At 36.6% G+C, this 19,844-nt stretch overlaps 1 protein-coding gene across 1 annotated transcript in view; it reads right to left on the bottom strand.

Moving 5' to 3' along the window:
• Emc2 (ER membrane protein complex subunit 2) overlaps positions 1-11,374 on the bottom strand; it is a 29,723-nt gene extending 18,349 nt beyond the window's left edge. The window contains exons 1-4 of the mRNA XM_013012551.1: positions 11,290-11,374; positions 3,177-3,290; positions 2,651-2,715; positions 2,206-2,291 (exon numbers count right to left, since the gene is read on the bottom strand). Of these exons, the coding sequence (XP_012868005.1) occupies positions 2,206-2,291; positions 2,651-2,715; positions 3,177-3,290; positions 11,290-11,329 (305 nt within the window). The 5' untranslated portion in view covers positions 11,330-11,374. The remainder of the gene's footprint in view (positions 1-2,205; positions 2,292-2,650; positions 2,716-3,176; positions 3,291-11,289) is intronic.
• Between the last annotated feature and the right edge of the window lie 8,470 nt (positions 11,375-19,844).

Below are 19,844 nucleotides of genomic sequence, written 5' to 3' on the forward strand. Positions count from 1 at the left end.
CAAAAGATATTGATTCAATTTGGTCTAAATACAAAGATAAAAATTAGCAACCATGTTGGGGCTTCAGAACCAGATATAGCAGAAACATTAGCATTATTAGACTGGAAGTATAAACACCTATACATGTTCATTGCCCTAAGGGGAAATTTGGACAGGATGAGGAAACAGTAATAAATAAGTCATAATATAAACAAATAGCCTGACAGATATCTATGTTTCTGATTACTAGAAAAGCTGAAGAATGTATTATTAGAAATGACAATACACTTAATATTCGACACAAAACTTGTGTTAGATCACGTTCTCACTACTTGTTATAAGTGACCTTTCAACTTACCAATACAAGCATAAATCTGGAGGTAAACTTTTCTTGTTCCCATGAATACCTCCCTCAGAATATGCATTCAACTGCCTCAATTTTTGCAGCCAGATTTCTAATAGTACTTCAAAATCAAGTTTTTTCTACCTAAAACTATTTTTCTCATCATCGTTCACATTTATATATTTTTAAAAATTTTTTTGATTTGGTTGATTGCAACCAAGTATTCAAGACAGAATAAAATTGACTTTGATATTTTCGCTTTATCACTAAAATATAACTGGTCGCCCATTTTCTGCCTCTTTCAATTTCTCTCACTCATCCTAATGTCTCTATACTTGTGCCATAGTTGACAACACTATTACAACAGTCTCAAAAATGATCTTCTTTCTGAGACTACTACATTGTTTTTATTAAGCAATCCAACTAGTACTCATTTCCCTAAAAACTGTAATGGTTTCTCCACAGTTTCAGTTAAAATTCCTTAACAGAGCATATGAAGTCTACATCACTTGGTACTGCCTACGTCTCTAGTTCTAACCACAGCATAAAACTCCATCAGAACTTACATTCAGCTGTGATTAACTACTAATTTTTCTGTAGTTTCCTATAGCTGTTCTTCCGAAGTTATCATTGAAGAAATAGGAAGGGCTGGGATAATTAGGTTCCTACCTATGTTTCAACTAAAATAAGTAATTTTTTCTCTCTTCTATTTCTAGGTAAAATGATACTTACAAGGTAGTGGTGCGTTTTTTTGTTTTTTTTTTAAGATGGTGTTTTTAAAAAGGTTGAAAAGTCCTGCGATAAAAAATAAAGATACTGTGCTGGACGCCGGTGGCTCACACCTGTAATCCTAGCTACCGAGGAGGCTGAGATCTGACGATGATGGTTCAAAGCCAGCCGGGCAAGGAAAGTCTGTGTGACTCTTATCTCCAATAAACCACTAGAAAACTGGAAGTGGGCTGTGGCTCATGGGGTAGAGCGCTCACCTTGAGCTGAAGAGCTTAGGGACAGCACCCAGGCCCAGAGTTCAAACCCCATGATGGACCAAAAAAATAAAAAATAAAGATACCTTCTATATGCTTTAAACATGTGTAAATAGCCGGGTGTCTGGTGGCTCACACCTGTAATCCTATACTCAGGAGGCTGAGATCTGAAGATAACAGTTCAAAGCTATTCTGGGCAGAAAAGTCTGTGAGACTCTTCAATAAACCACCAGAAAACCAGAAGTGGCACTGTGGCTCAAAAGGTAGAGGCTCACCTTGAACTGAAGAGTGCAGGGATAGCACCCAGGCCTAGAGTTCAAGCTCCACAACCCAAAAAAATATATCTTATGTGTATATGTATATATATATATATATATATATATATTTATATACTTATATATATTATATAACATATACATATACATATATATATTTCTGTAAGTCCTAGGGAATTGGCAATGCCCTTAGAGAAATAAAGCTAAAAAGCTGTTAAAAAAAAAAAAGCTAAATAATTTGTCAAGTCAAAACCTAGGAAGCTGTGTATGGTGGTACCTTCTTATAATCTTATCACTTAGGAAGCTAATGCAGGCTATAGCCTGTGCTATAATACTAAGACTCTGTCTCAAAAAACAAACAAACGAAAAAGAAATTCTAGAGCCTGGATCTAAAGCCAGTTTTTACTTTAAAACATGATCAAATCTGACTAGGTCAGAGGTGGCAAATGGACTGGATCTTATATTGACTCCTGCTTTGTACTGAAAAACATTCTTTAATTAGTCTAGAGCTCAGCAGTAAGGTATTTAGCAATTAATGATATGCCATGGGTGTAGGATAACTTAAATATAGGTTCCATATCTGACAGCTTGTAATGGAATCACATTGTTCACAAGATTTGGTTACCTTTCCATAGCTTCAAATCTCATGCCTGTTAATCGCTTGACTCTGTGACTACCAGGAAACTGTCTTCTTAACTCCTGAAGACAAAACTGAAAGTATAATTGGTTTAAAAAAAGAAAAAGAAAAAACTTAAAGAGCAATAATTGTATTATGTATCCTAAATAGATTATGAAAAACACTCTAGCTTTTACTGCATCTCAAAGTTATCTGGTTAGTCACCCTTTTTGTTTTGTGTGTATGTTTTTTTGCTTTGTTCTTTGGGGTGCTAAGATTTCAACTCAGAGCCTTGTGCTAGGCAAGCACTATGTCTCTGAGCTACAAACCCAACCCTCCACTTACAGTTAGTAGCAGTATGCAAAACTCATTACCACATATAACTCTTAACTGCTTACATATAATTTACAAAGGAAACTAAATATAAGACAATATAATTAGTTTAAATACCTACCAAAGCCAAATCATCACGACCATAGTCCAGGGCTGCAATCATTACCTGCTCATATATGATCCAAACTAAAGAGAAAAACAGAATACAAAAATATCCTAAACACAAATTAATGAATCTGTCCTGTTTTTGATATTTTAGAGAACATTATTAAACACTGCTTTATTATTTCTGGAATTTAGGAGATGTATTCAGTACAATAAAATACTTAATGTCATATAAAATAAAAATCCCTACTTATTTAATATACTTAACTATTCTAGAAGGTTCTGTATAAAATAAAAATATTTATAAAATATACTTTGGCTAGACATTTACCAGCCATGTGAGCTTTAAAGCAAAACTGTTTGACATCTTTATTACTACTAATTATAAGTCTTTCTCAAAGCACCATTAAATTTCCTGAAACAAAAGGTCACAGGTAAGAGTGATAATGGCCAGTAGAAAAAAATAATGAAGATAGGTTAAAAATAATAAAGAGCCATAAATAACACATGGCTGAATGCAATACATTAATCAAGGAACTTACTATCATCTCCAAGTTTAGAAGCATAATCATTAATTAGTTCCTCTCCAACTTCTACAATTTGTTCACTATTCCGTGAATTTTCCTCTCTCCATTTTCTCATCTTATCTCGCATTTCTGAAAAAAATATTTAAGATATTTATATGGATGTACATAAATGTACACACACGATAAATGTCCAAAACGCTGACAAAATAAAATTCAGCTATTAAAGATAAACTGAAACTAATATGCAAACATATAATAGCTAAAGTTGATAAAATGGAAAACCAAGTACCAAGAGCAACATATCCCTTATAAAACTAAAATAGCATCACAACTGATATTACAATTATCATTAAAACCAATAATGGTGGGAGCCTGTAGCTCATGCCTATAATCCTAGCTACTTAGGAGTCTGAGAGCTAAGGATTAGAGTTTAAAAGCAGCCTAGGAAACACATCTGAGACTCTTATCTCCAATTAACCTGCGAAAAACTGGAAGTGGAGCTGTGGCTAAAGTGGTAAGAGAGCCAAATGAGCTAAAAAGGTAATGGATAGCACCCTACCTTGAGCTTATTCTACAATCCGTGTGTGTGTGTGTGTGTGTGTGTGTGTGTGTGTGCGCGTGCACACGCACGCACGCACACACGCACACACACAAAGGCATAGTTCTGTTACAACGTTCCCTTACTTCTTTAACTATAGGTCTTAATTTTTGGGGTAGTAGGTGGGAGTAGTCACAGACCAATTCCAGAGTCTGACAAAAGCTGGGGATTATTTTCCTAGAAAAATATATAAAATTAAGCTTATTCACTGACACATAAAATTTTTAATATAAAATTTTCATAATCAGAGTATCAGGCTCTCAGCAGTAAAGAGGTATTTACCACAAACCACCTTAATTATAAAAGTGCTAAGCAAGGAAATAGCAGCAAAAAAAATTGAATAAAGAAATCTTTTGATTTAAAATAAAGAATAACATGAAAAATGTGAGATAGAACCAAATGCATGCTGCCAAACAACAAACTCACAAAACTCTGAATATTATGAAGTAGTGGGGAATTCTAGAAGTTATAAACAGGGTATTGGTATGGTTTAAATGTACCATTAAATGTTTAACCATGTTAAAAGGTGATTAGGTCATGAGGCCCCTGTTGTAATGAATGAATCAATGCGTTATAGTAGGAGGAGGATATTTACTAAGGGAGGTTTAATTATCACAGGATTAGGTTCCTGATGCAAGCATGAATTCAGTCCCCATCCCACTCTCCTGCACACATTCTTTTGTCCTATGACACAATAAGGCAAACTTCACAAATACTACATTCAATCTTGGACTTCCCAGTCTGCAAAACCATAAGCCAAATAAATTACGCACATTCATATAATTCTAGCTATTCAGGAGGCTGAAACTGGAGGACAGTAGTTCAAAGCCAGACAAGTGAGAAAAATTTGATATAGAGTGAGATTCCATATCCAATTAACCTGCACAAAGTGGCTAAGTAAACATCAGGGCTGAGCTGAAGTCACAATACAAAGAAAGAAACAAAAGAAAACACAGTCTGGGGTACAACATAAGACTTACACAGATGGCTCAGGTTCGAATCTCAGTTCCATCACTTTCTAGCCATGAGGTACTAGCTGGGTCACTTTGCACTTCAATGTTCTCATCTACAAATGATAATGTATCATCTGTTTTTTGTGAGAATACAAATTGGTAATTGCCTGGTATATGTGCTCAAAAAAATGTTACTATTGCCGGCACTGGTGGTTCACACCTGTCATCCTAGCTACCCAGGAAGCTGAGATCTGAGGATCATGGTTCAAAGCCAGTCTGGGCAGTAAAGTCCTTAAGACTCTTATCTCCAATAAACCACCAGAAAACCAGAAGTGGCACTGTGGCTCAAGTGGTAGAGCACGTGCCTTGAGTTGAAGAGCTGAGGGACAGCACCCAGGCCCAGAGTTCAAGTCCCAAGACCAAAAAAAAAAGTTACTATTAATATTTTCCCCTCTAGTTCCTTCCCTGTTTTCATGCAAATAATTTAGGTTAATTCCATCTTGATTACTGAACCAACAGCAAGTACCATTAGTCTTGTTCTGATTCTACAATGTTGGTTTCGTTTGTCACACAGAATTTGAGTCACAGAATTTAAATATAGCTCAAGAAAGTACAACCCTAGGTTCAAATTCTACAGCCTCCTGTTTTATGGGCTTTATCGGAACCTATCTACCCTTATTCATTTTGGAGATGTCCATGGTTGTCTATGGCCCAAGCTGAAACAAACCATACAGCGCATAAAACTATTAATATTTACCATTTGGGGGCTGGGAATGTGGCTTAGTGGTAGAGTACTTGCCTTGCATGCATGTAGCCCTGGGTTCAATTCCTCAGTACCACATACACAGAAAAAGCCAGAATGTGGCTCAAGTGGTAGAGTGCTAGCCTTGAGCAAAAGAAGCTCAGGGACAATGCCCAGGACCAGGACTGGCAGGAAAAAAAATACCATTTGGTACTTTACAAGGAAAAAAGTGCTGACAGAACACTAAATAGCAGAAAGAGCAAAGACTTATATTTAAAGGACTAGGATAAATTCCAACATTGCCACCAGTAGTCACCCATCAAAATGACCATCTGGGACCTGTTATTCAGCAGTACTAACACTTCAGCTGTAAAATACACAGAACAGAAGGCTTACAGGTCTCTAATACTTTTAAAGCAAAAGATAGACTTCTCACATGTTCTAAAGTAAAACAGCAGAGGGTTTTTTGCATTTTTAAGCTGATTTCAATTATTTTTGGGATGCACTCACCAATTCCTCATAGTCTACTATTGTCTTTCATCCAATTTCACACATTTTCCTCATCTGCTTAGCCCCTGTGTTTAGGATTCCTAATATTAGATAATTTATATATACAGCACCTCACAAAATGTAAGATGCTATAAAAAATTAACTACTTTTACTTTAAGGAAAATAAGTTTCAGCCTCTAGCTAAATATAAAGATTTTTTGGCAATCCTTCCTCAAATATGTTTGTTTCATTTTGTCCTAAGTTCCCCCAAAATGCATAAGCCTCAAGAACAAAGTCATTCCATTTAATAAGGCAAAAGTAAGATCTTTATTGCTTGCTTATTCATTTTATTAACCACTGTATAAACCCTGTGAAATGATCTAAAACTTATCATTAAAAAAGTGGCTATGATTATTGTATTTTATTTCTTCCATGAGGAGTAGGTATTAACTGTGGAAAGACAGTTGAGCTGTAAAAGATGGAAAAGCATGCCTGCTACTTGCTTTGCTGATTCCTATGGCCCACACTCCTTTCTCTACTAAATTCTGAAAGAAATATTCATTTTCATAACTGACATACCTTTTAAAAGAGGTACTTATGATACAATAAATTTTAAATTATTCATAATCCCACAAATTTGTCTAATCAAATTATGGAAGGATGGTGAAAATAGTCCATGTGAAAATAGCCCATTCAAGTTGAAAAAAAAGTTAACTTACAGTGAATTCCAGCAGAAATGTTTTCTCCAATACATGATAGAATACAGTAATGTGATAGGAAATCAATTTAGTTATTTCTTGCAGCATTTGGGTGGATTAAACACGATGAATAGAACAGAATGTATAACTCATACTTTTATAAAACTTTGGTTTCAATTTATACACACACTCAAGCATTTGTGTATATAACTATATATGAATTATATGAATATGAGTTACTTTGTAAAAGTTATTTATTAGTATGAAGTTCAGAATGTAGAAAAGAGGATATATTTTTGAAGCATAATTTGCAAGAACAGGTCTATATCATAAAAGCTGATCAGGAGTCATCTTATTGAGGAGGGAGATAAAATAGTGGCATGTACCATTCTAAAGAAGGCAAGAAGAATGATGTGGTAACAGTAGTAATGCTGGAAGTAGTAGGTAGAGAAAGAAGAGGAGCTCAGTTTTAAGTTTTATTAATTTCACAAAATCTAGAAGATGTGACCTATATGAACTGAAAATATAAGATCTTCAGTTTAGAACGGAAATCTTAACATTTGTGCCAGGGAACTTAGGATTCTGTGTATCTTATTCAGCATTGTATACTCAAGAAGTGGAACAATATCCAGGGCAACCACATTCCACTATTTTCAATTAGTATGTTACCAAATAGGCTAATATTTAAACTTGAATGTGGATGATACTGCCTACAGAACAAAATCATTTCTTGTATTTTTTAACTTGTAAGATCTTTACTCATCTTGTCCCAGAAGTATACATGTGCACATATATGATCGGCCTTGTACACAACTTCATGGTGTTCATGAATTATTTAACATTTATGCATGCATCAATCAAGAATTTATTGATCCCAGGCTTAACAACTACTGATAATATTTTAAGAAAAGAGCTATGGCCAGGCTCTTGTTCCTGTAATCCCAACTACTGGGGTGGGGGCAGACTTTGGGAGGACTGAAGTTCAAACCCAGCCCAGGGAAAAAGTCAGCAAGTCTTGACTACAACCTACAACCAATAATCTGGGCATGGTGGCATGGACCTGCCACCTTAGCTATATAGGGGTTTTAAACAAGAGGTTTTTCCCACATCAGACTAGTCAAAACCTCAAGATTCTATTTAAAAAATAACTAAAAGAAAAAGGTGTGGAGATAAGGAGTCTGCCTAGCAAGCACCATTAGTTCCTAAGGGCAAACCCAACACCAAGAGAATATGGAAGAATATTGCTAAGAAACAAAAGAGCTTTTCATAGAGGGTGTAGTCTACAATAACCAATGTAATACACGTACAATAACCAATGTAATACACATACAATAACCAATGTAATACACATACAAAACACAAACATTTTAACTGGCATCAGATTTTCTAACTTAGAGAGGTGGGCCACGAAAACCACAGTGTAGTTGCTTACGAGTGAATAATAGGAAAAAGGATAGTGACCATACATGACTAAAATTTTCTCAATCATTAATTTTTCAACAAATACTCATCTAGTGCCTATTATATGACAGGCATTGTGCTAGAAATCTTATTCAATCTTAACTAAACACATATCTCAAGAAATTTGACAAATGTTGATTATTAGTATAAATTCTCTTTCCCACCTCCAAATGAATAAATAAATCCTCTACATAATAAGATGTTTTCAACTGGTTAATAAGTCATATACTCTATTTTTTTAGATGTATAAATAGGTGTTTTATAAATAGATGATGAATTTTCCTTTCTAAAGAATTGGATGCTATTCAATGGAATTCCATTGAATCACAAACTAAACATTGAGTCCCTTGTTTAGCCTTCCATTTCTACTGGTTTTTTTTTTTTTTTTTTTTTGTCCCATCGTGGGGCCTGAACTCTGGGCCTGGGCAATGTCTCTCAGCTCTTCAGCTCAAGGCTAGCGCTCTACCACTTGAGCCAAAGCGCCACTTTTGGCTTTTTTCTTTTTGCTTATGTGCTGCTGAGGATGAGGAATCAAACCCAGGGCCTCATGCATGCAAGGCAAGCGCTCTACCACTGAGCCACCTTCCCAGCCCTAGCCTTCCATTTCTAAAATCCTGTTATTCTAAGTCTATAAATTACCTGTTAAGAATGTCTTTTCTTAAAATTTTATAATAGGGCTTAGTTTTAGAAACACAACTGAGCAAACTTTACTCATTAGTTGAGTTCACTACGTTTACCTAACCTACTGAAGAAACTATTCCAACACTAGAAAAATGATTTATAATCTTTTTTCAACCATTTGTTAGTGTTTATTATAACATTAACAACTTATTCAATAATCACGGAGTTCCTCCCATATGTCAAGTAGTAGTGATATGATAAAGAAAAAAAAAAGGACCATTCATTATAGGAAATAGGATAGGGAAAGGAGTCATAGGGGTGTGTGGTCAAGGAAGGACATCTGAAATATATGACCTTTTAGGATAATTCAGATGAATCAACAAGTTAATGGGGGAGGGTAAGGAGGCCAAAAGGGAAGACCACTTCCCTTTTGAGAAATGTGTATTTAGCTCTACGACAAAAACGGAGCATGACAATTTGAGATAAAGCTGAGGGTATCACATAGGAGGACATAATCATATTAATAACACAATTCTTACCTAATATTTAACAGTTTACTAAACACGTTAATGTATTTTTTCTTTTGTTACTCAACCAATTTGTGAGATAGTTTTTTGGTTTGGGTTTTGTTTTTCCCCCCCCAACTCTTATTACACCACTTTTCTTTATAATGCCTACAAGATTACGGCCAAGCTACTTCATTAAATCACATCATTTGAAAAGTAGGTAATTAGATATATCTATGAATTCCTCAATTTGCATACATTCAAAAAAAGCTATCCGGAACATATCACAATTACCTACAATGTTTCTTTAAAATTACAAAGAACAATTATGTATCTAACAATTGTCCAACTGATGAGATATACTCTGACACATGTATTCTCAAACTATATATTAGGTTTTCTTCTCCATTGGACTGTGAAGTCTTTGAGGATAGAGACTCTGTCTTGATATGTACCCTTAACTTGAACATACTGAGTATGTACACAATTAACTTGATATGTTTGTAGCAAGTGGCTTATGCCTTTAATTCTAGCTACTCAGGAGGCTGAAAATCTCCATTCAAAGGAAGTGTGGGTAGACAAATCCAAGAGATGCTTATTTACAATTAATCTGCAGTAGGCCTGAAGTAGTAGTGTGGCCTACATAGTAGAGTTCCAGCTCTGAGTAAAAAAGCCAAAAAAGAGCTGGAGGCCCTAAATTCTAACCTAAGTACATCAGGCATGCACATGTTCAAAATTTAAAATATAATGGATGTTTCCCATATACAAGTAGAAGAAGTTCAGTGTGCTACAGGACACAATACCAGTGTATTTTCAAACTCTGTTTAACTATAAGATATTTTTCTCTCCCCCTATATATTTGCAATTTTATAATACTTGATTTATTCACAACCAACAGCAAATATCTCATTTTGTTTGGCATTCATTGGACAAAATATACTGTATACTACTAAATGGACAGCCAAAGTTTTTTGCGGAGTGTGTGTGTGTGTGTGTGTGTGTGTGTGTGTGTGATGATGATCCTGGCCATGGATTCAGGGCCTAGGCACTGTCTTTGAGATTTTTGTTTTGTTTTGGTTTTTTTTGTTTTTGGTGTTTTGGTTTTTTTTTTTGGTGCCTATGGGAAGTGCTCTACCATTTGAGCTGCAGCTAGCTCTGTTTCCAGCTTTTTTTGTAAGTGGTTAATTGGAGATGAGTCGCATAGACTTTCCTGCCAGGGATGGCCTTGAACGTCGATCCTCAGATCTCAGCCTCCAGAGTAGCAAGGATTACAAGCACTGCACGCCACTAAAGTTTTTTTTTGAAGGGGCGTGGGGAAGAAAGAAAAACATTTCTTATTGAACTGGTCCAAAGACTACATAAATCCATTCAAGTCAAGCAAGGATAGGGAGAGAAGGCCATCATCACCTGTGAGCTCCGGTCCCAGAGTTTGCCAGGTATGTTTCGCCTTCAGAAGTTACTAGCAGAGTTAAACATAAAGCTGTGTTGCGACTACAAACGTACTTTCAGGGGATGTGGAGCAGGGAATTAAAAAGAACAGCCATCAGAAACCATCAGCTGAGCAGAGAACAAGACGCAAAGTGCGTGTAGAAGAATCAGACCTGGACCCATACCCACACACCCTCCCTGCACAGACCGGTAACACTTTCAAAGACACCACAGGCCTCAGGCTCGGGGCTTCTGGGCTGCCAAAGCTCCAACCATCACCTCCTTACTCCTGCTCCGCGCCGCCTAGCAACCCCGGGGAGCCGGGAGGGTGACAGCGCCTGCCCCACGCCCTCGGGCCTCGCACGTGGAGCTGCCCCGGGCTGTCGGGCGGGTGGGGAGATCTGTCAGTCTACCCACCGGCAGGCAGAAGCGGCCGGGAATGCCGCAGTCAGTGGCCGGGGCCAGGAAAGGGGTCAGCCGCCACCTCCCCCTCAGCCTGGCCGGGGCAGGGAGCGAGACCTCGGGTGGCGGGGGCCGACCGGAGAAACCCCGCTCCCCGAAGGACGTGGGGACTTCCGAACTATTTCTCATGACTTGGGGTCTCTCTGCGCCCGCCCCGCTTCAAAAATTACCTTCCCAGGTGACATCGTAAAGCTCTGAGACCTTCGCCATCTTCCTAGAACCTAGAGGCAGGAAGGGTAAGGGAGGAGTTGAGGAGGGAGGGGGCGTGGAGGCGGGGGGGAAATGTGCGGTCACGTGACCTGCGACCTGGCAGAGGCGGATTACGAAGTCTTTTCTTATTGGTTGAGAGAGCTGAGAGGGCGGTGTCTGTCACGCACGTGCACGCAGCTCCCGGGCGGGGCTTCGGGGGGAAGTGGGTGGAGCTAGCAGGACCGGGAGCGGCGCGCGTCCTAGGACGTCCCGGCGCGTCCTGGCTGCGGGCCGGGCGGCGCGGCCGGTGTGGGGTGAGGCCGTTGCTTGCTTGCTTGCTTGCTTTTTCCTCTTTTCCCCCAGACGGTGTGTTTGTAACAAATGCTGCTAGAGTTCTAGGGCCCCGCTTCATTTTCTTTCCTTCCTGTAAACGTATTCATTCTCTCCACCTCTGTTTTCTGGGCGGCTTCCGCCGGTCGGCCTTTCGTACCTGACTTGCGCCCCGTTTCCGATCTCCCTGGTGGGACGGGGCGCCAGGAGCCCGGAAGCCCGCGGAGGTTTCATCTCTGCGTGTGCGGCCTGGGTGCCCCGTCTTCCCGTGGCCGGGCCCGCGAGGCCCCCCGCCGGCGCCGCACCAAACCGCGGCCGGGAACTGGACACTCCCGAAGGCCAGCCCAAGGGCGAGGGCCTAAACTTTGCCCCTTTTTGTTCCCCCTCTGGGGAGTCTTCCCGATCCCCGTGCGGAGGAGAAATGTCAGCCCTTCAAGCACGGACTTTGAGGGCCTTCACCACGCATCCGGCATTAGAAGCATCCGAAAGAGTTGAAGGATGAGCGAAGCAGCAGCAGTAAAGATTGTAAAAGAACGTAATGTCTAATAAGCCCGATGCAAGTTTGTTTTTTAATCTGTTTCTAGAGTTACTGAGCTGTAATTGACCAAAAAAATGTGTATATTGAAGGTATACAAAGCGATCATTTTAAATGATTGCCACAATCAAGCTAATTAACTCATCCCTCACTTCTAGTTGCCATCGAGGAAGGAGGGTAAAGACATTTATTACAGTGTTAAACTGTGTTCTCCATGTTCCTCACCAAATCCCCACATAAGATGTACACAGGTTTTTACCCTTTGACCAACATCTCTTTTCCAGCTCCTGGCAGCTACAGTTTTTGTTTTAAAAAGGAAAAGAAATTTAAAAACAAACAAAAGAAAAAAACCCTATGTCATCTGCCACAGAAGTTATGTGAGGACAGAAAAGACTACAGAATTTATAGACATGGGTTACAGTCTGAATGAGCCTTGTTCTCTCCAGACTAAACAGACTTTAAAAAAAAAATTCATTCAAAAAGTTTAAAAAGCTCGACTCAGAAATTCATGTTCTGCTAATGTTTCAGTTTAAAACAATCTGGTGTCATAGAAGAAAAAGAATTCAGACTGCCATGTAGGCCACACCATCTAATAACTCAGGAGATTTCAGTTTGTGTATTTTTTGAAGCATCAGAGATGCTTGTATGTAAAATGCTAAGAACATCTGTATAAAAGAAAAAAGCATGTCTTGAAAAGAACATGCCTTAACTTTTTAAAAATCAAGATTAAAGAGAGATTGAAGCTAAATCACCCACATGGCACTGTCATATGAGATATCAGTTCTGTTATATCCTAAGCAGACCTGTGAGTTCACTCTGCCCCTAACCCAGTCTCACTTTGCTCTTCACCATCACAACTGATGAAATCATCTAAATATACAATAATTTGTATTTCTCATGCTTATTCTAAGTCACAATCATTTCTTTCCTGAATATCTTCTAACATACTTTTTCATTCTCACTATGTCAAATCTGTCTTAGATACAACAGCTACAGAGGTCTTAAAAAAATCACAGAACTGGGTGCTTGTGGCTCATAGCTGTAAACTCTAGCTACTCAGGAGGCTGAGATCACAGTTGGAAGCCAGCCTGAGCAGGAAGGTTCATGAGACTCTTATCTCTATTTAACTATGGAAATGTAGGTGAAGCTGTGGCTCAATTGTTGGAGCACTATCCTTGATAAAAGGTTTTAGGGACAGTGCTCAGATACTGAGTTCAAGCCCTAGGACCCCTCAAAAAAAATCATAACTTCTTTGTTTAAAGTTCTCAATAAATGACTCCTCATGCCAATAAAAAGAATCTTCCAAAAGCTATACAATTGTTTGTAGGGCCTTTGTTAAGCTTGTATGTATGGTTTCTTTACACTAGACCCCAACTATTCTCTACCTACTTAAATATGCCAAGATAATATCTGTCTTGTATCTGACATTTGCCTAGCTCTTCCCTTTTCCTAGATAGTACCTTTCTGAGTTTCAGAGCCTTAAGTGAATAACTCTTTGTCATTCATATTTCAATTTAAAATATATCTACACATACAGAGTTCTTTCTTGACCATAAGAAAATTGTCCCTTGTTAATACCTATCATCATCACAACATTCACTATTTGATAGTTCTTATTTGCTTACTTTCTGTTTTCTACTACTATATAATCTTGAGAGAATGGACTTTATCATTTTACTTTGTCATTTACTTTATAACAGCCAGCCTCCCCCTCCTCCTCCCCAACTGGCAGATAGTAAATGTTTGTTGAATAAATGAATGAATGAATGGAGTAAATCAAATAAAAGATGGGTTGAATTAGTATTATGGATAACATTTCATACTAGTAGACATGTGAACTCTATTGCTGGGTTAAGAATAAGATGTTTTGTACTTGCTACTTTCTTACAAGTTATAAATTTAATAAATATAGGGACTATGCCAATTCAGTTTTTTATTCCCTATCCCTTTACCATAGTGTATTGTATACAGTGTGCACTAAATATTCACATTAAATTGTTAACTCCTAAAGTTTTGTTGATTTTTTTTGAGAGAGCAAAAGTGACTTTTTTAAGTTTACAATAGATCTTAATGGTTGCAAACAATTAGAAAATAAGTATTTTTAATAACTAAATCTTGTATCTATGAAGAAATAAGCTACATGATATTAAGTTAATGGAAGTCATCTTGAAAATTTTTAAACTGGAAAAGAGATTTCCTAATAAACAGTGTCTTATTTAGGACTCTGAAATGAAATTATTTCCTCAAGTTCTTAGTACTAGAAGATAACAGATTAGTCATATAGAGATGATTTGTTAAATCAGGATGAAAGTTCATCAGTTGTAAATTATAAAGTTCATAGATTACGACAGAGATATAACATTGTTCACTGATAATAACATTTCATTTGTATAATGAAATTTATCTTCATCAGACACACTCAGGAAAAAAATGATATATGAGAGACAAAAATCTATAATTTTCTTTAGTGTTTTATGACACTTCTAACTAGATAACTACATAAAATTGTTAACTCCAGCAACATAGACATCAATATTACCTTCTGTGATGCTATCTTTATTGTGTTCTCAAAGATGTGCTTCCTACTCTCTCATTTGAGAGAGTCCTCATTCATTATGTTACAAACATTTAGTTTCTCTGAGTGAAATCTGCCAAATGTTGGTGCTGAATATGAAGAAAATGTCCAGTCATATAAATATTAAGACTATATTTGTGCTTACATTATGAGTAGAATGTGTCAGACACAGTGGAAGGTATTATTTAATGTTCTCAACACAATTCATATTAATATGATTTGTTAATGTGGAGCTATATTATGATTTTTTCTTTCAGGATTATGTTTTAATAATTACAATAATAATCAGAATGAATTAAGGTCACACATGAATAACTTTGAATAAGCCTACATTATCTTTGAAATAGGACTAACTTTATTTATCAAAACAGATTGGCCAATACAATATTTTTAAAGTATATCTCTTTTATGGTTCACTTAATTCATTAATATCTTCAGACATTATGAAAGACTACAGAAGCATTTTAAATTTAATAAACTTTATGACTCACTAAATATGTTTAATAGGGCAGAGTATAATACTGTTTTAACTGATTTTGTAATATCCATCATTTTCATCAAATCATTTATTTATAATCTACTTTCTGCTTTGTTCTGTCTTAATCATAGTGAGTTAAAGTGTGTTATGTTATGTAGCACAGTTTATAGCCTCTATTTGCTATGAAAATTAGCCATCAAAGTAAATTGGTCTTACTACAATTCTCATATAAAAATTTACCATAGCTCTTAAATCATGTTCTTGTTTCTAATTGGTGGGTCATGACCATAATCCTTTTTGATTTAAGAAGCATTTTTATTTAAAAAAAAGTTTGCTATCACTTGAAATGTGTGTAGTTTTAAATGTGCTCACTATTCATTTCATATTCAATTATATAATTTTAGAAAATAGAGAAGAATCTCTGGAAGGTATTTCCAGTGAGATCATTTCAGTCCTTACAATAGATTTTGCAAACTGCTGATTACCCCTTTGTGCTGCAACTGTAACAATGCAGTGGAAAGTATATCCAGAAAGAGTACACTACCAAGATTTCTCCCACTTGAACAACAAATTAGAACTGTTTCTTTTTCAGATAGATAGCCATACCTAAACAGATACTAATAATGATTTAAATTTTTATTTAATTTTCCCCATATTATATATGCTGTTCAGATGCATACATACATCTGTATAAATGTAATAGTCCTTGTGTAAAAATGTATTTTCATGAATACTCTTTTTAAGATTGGGGAGTTGAGATAAGAGTGATGGAAGGTGTGTTTATTCAAGGTACATTGTTTGAATTTATGGTCATGTCAAAATGAAATCTTGTAGTACTTAATGATACCCATAACAATGTGGAAAAAAGAAATATTCATTTTGGGTACCAATAATCCAGAAGACTCTAAATGCTACTACTGTCCTCTGACAGTCTATGGAGACTCAATAGGCTCTACTTTTTGCAATAGTACTATAACTTAATTCTAAGATGGAAAAAAATTCCCTAAATGATACCTTGTTCTAATAAAGAAATGTTATTATGTAAGACTCATACAAAATATATTAAGTATGAAGTTACAGATGTGTTACTAATTCCATGTTATTCTGTTAGAGAAACATTTTTTTAATGGTTCCTCTTTTTGGTGGTTTGTTTGGAGCAGTCTAGATACAAGTGACTAAATTGTTTTTCTCAGACTCATAGTAATTTCTCACCCTAGTCATCAGGCCACATGCCATTTACTAGTCCATCTCCCCCCCCCCACCCCCATGGCCACATGAACAGCTCTTGCCTAAAATTACCTTAAACACCTATAGGTACAATGGACACCAAGTCTCATATTGTGTGTGTGTGTGTGTGTGTGTGTGTGTGTGTGTGTGTGTGTGTGTGTGTGTGTGAGTGATTAATCCTATGCCCTCTTACTTAGTCAACACCATGAGTTTATTTGGGGAAAATATCCAGTTTCCTGGCAGATTCTCTGAGAAGACTATTCACCCCTAAAAATCCATGAGGCATCAAACTTCACTGTTGAGAAAGCAACATTTCAAAAAAATGTAATATAATTTTTACTTCTTTTTTCTTAAAATTATGAGGTAAGGAACAACATAGATGTGGTTTAGAAACCACTTAGTTAAAATTGCTACCATCTTACTAATACTAGATAACACTATAATACTGTAATTTCCTTCTGTCCACTATGTTTCAATATTTAAACAGTGGGCTTACATTGTTTAGTACAAGCAGGAAAATGGCAAGGAATGTAGAGGATAGGGAGTGGTTTCAGTTGATACTATTTTTCTAGAAATAACAACTTTGAGTGTAAGCTAGATATAATCCTGAGGAAAACTAAGACCACTTGATAACTATTCTCAAAGAATAATGGTCTAGCCAGGAACTGGTGGCTCATGCCCTGTAATCCTACCTACTCAGGAGGTAGAGATCTGAGGATCATAGTTCCAAGCCAGCCCAGGCAGGAAGTCCGGAAGACTTTTATCTTCAGTTAACCACCAGAAAACCAGAAGTGACACTGTGGCTCAAGTGGTAGAGTACTCACCTTGAGCTGAAGAGCTGAGGAACAGTGTCCCACAATCCACCAAAAAAGAAGGAAGAGGAGGGGGGATGGGGAGGAGGAGGAGGAAACCTCATCAAGGAGTGGCTGAAGAATTTTAATTGGTTCTTTTGAGTTTTTGAGTGAATATTTAATCTTAAACACATTAACACTCTAGTGTCATATATTTGGTGAAATTAAGATTATAGAATTCAGGATCTTGGTTCAAAGCCAGCAGGCAGAAAGTCCTGAGACTACTCTAAAATAACCAGCAAAAGCCAGGCACCGGTGCCTCACACCTGTAATCCTAGCTACTCAGGAAGCTGAGATCTGAGGATTGAGGATCTCAATCTGAGGATTGAGGTTCAAAGCCAGCCCAAACAGGAAAGACTGTCCTATCTTCAATAAACCACCAAAAAAACAGAAATGGCACTGTAGCTCAAGTGGTAGAGTGCTAGCCTTGAGCTGAAGAGCTGAGGGACAGCACCCAGGCCCAGAGTTCAAGCCCTACAACCAACAAAAATAAAAATAACCAGCAAAAGCTGGGCTGAATGCATGCTCAAGTGGTAGAGCAGTGGCTGAGCAAGCCAAGTGAATGTGAGGTCAAAATTTCGATCCTTGGTACTGGTTGAAAAAGATTCCAAACAAATTTCCCAAATAGTTTGTATTCATTTCCCAAATAGTTTGTATTCATTACCAATTGCATATACCATGCCCAAATAGCATCTGTGCATTCTGGATAATAGCAGTGGGTTCTTTGTCAATATGTGTATACACTGCTCTCATCTATACACCTTGCCAATCTATACACCTTACCTCAAGAACATATATTCACTATAGCACAGTGTGTGACTTAAAGTAACTAAAGAATTAGTTTTGATATTAATAGTTGCTGATTTTAACAGGTTATAAGTAGTATGCACATAATCTGGCATAAAGATTATTTTTGATATTAATATTTTATAAGTAGTATGCACATAATCTGGCATAAAGATTTTCAAAGACAGGCTCAAAGTCTACTTTAAACTCTTAATCCTTGACTCTCTTGCCTTAGTCTTGGGATTATAGACATGAACCATCATGTCTGGCTCAATAATGATATTATATTATGCATATTATATAATTTTCTGTTATTTAAATAGTTGCACAAAGGGGTTTTAACTTAACATATCCTTTTATATGTCATTTATCTTGATAAGAGTCACCTCTTTCAACATTCTCCAACATTCTCTCTCACCAATCTCATCAAATTTTCTAATTCCATTTTCACATATGTACATACAATATTGTACTTGTTCCCCCACCACTACTATTTCCATTTAGCAGCCCATCCATTTATTAGTGTTTACCCAGTCAAAACATGTTTCAACTTCCTGATATTCATTTTGTTCAGTTGTCTGTTAATTTCTTAAAGGGAATATACCATGGAATCTCACTATTGTGTATACCATACTTTCTTCAGTCAGATCACATATACATGAGTATGACCCTGAATATTATTAATGTTAAATGCTTTTGAGTATTAACTGTATAAATAAGAACTATGTAGGCTTATTTTACTGCGTTGTTTTCATGTAATTCTTGTAACTGCTTTCCTGTGTAGATAAGGAAACTGGAGAGGTAAAATAACTTCCTAACAAAGTACAGCATATTCCTTCATATAATAGTTTCTTAATAAATAGTAGCTGTTTCACTTTGGTCCTCTTGGAAGCAAACATTGAAGTAAAGTTAGGGATGTAAAAGGTTTATTAGAGTACTTTATGTGAAAAATGAAAAGTGAAGAAAGCAGAATTGGGTAGACAGAGCTTTTGCATATATCTGATACCTGTGAAAGAAAAGTAGATAAGAAGCATGGTTTGGCAGGAGACCAAAATTTAGATATGATTATGAATCAGCTAATTCTATGAGAAGCTCCTGAGAAAATACTACCCATTAGATAAATCCCACACTGGGAAAGAAATGTCCAAGTTTAGTATATGCACATATTCAGTTATTGATGGAGGCTGCCAATAAGGACATGACCCCAAATCAAAAGCTAAGATAAATGTTGAAATGTATCTCATTCTTGTATCTTTTTCTGAATAGTTTTATGAGTAGTTCAGCAATGATTGTCTTGGGTTGAAAATAAAATACATATAGTGTGTGTTTATATTCCATGGAGGCTTAACCATTTATTTGTACTTTTATGTGATACAACCAAGAATCACTTATCTTTTTCAGGGATAGAGATTAATGCTATCATGAATACTAATGCTACCATGAATACTATTACCCTCAATAACTGTCTAGAAGATAACATTTCTTCTTTTCACTTAGATGCTAAATATATCCTTATAATTAACCATTTTAAGTGTCCTTCCAACAAGAGCAATATAGCTGATAAATGGCAGCATTTGTAATATTCTAACATTCAAGATCTCCATAAACTGCTAGACATTTCACTAAGGATGCCCCTTGATAATTCATGGGCAAGCTGCCATTTTGCCATTGGTGATTGTTTACTAACTTATTAAAAAATTTAAAGCAGGCTAAATTTTATTAGTGTTTTTGCTCAATAATATGTGATTGTTTGC

This window comes from Dipodomys ordii, unplaced genomic scaffold (genome assembly GCF_000151885.1).
Source record: "Dipodomys ordii isolate 6190 unplaced genomic scaffold, Dord_2.0 Scaffold17, whole genome shotgun sequence".
NCBI lineage: Eukaryota > Metazoa > Chordata > Mammalia > Rodentia > Heteromyidae > Dipodomys > Dipodomys ordii.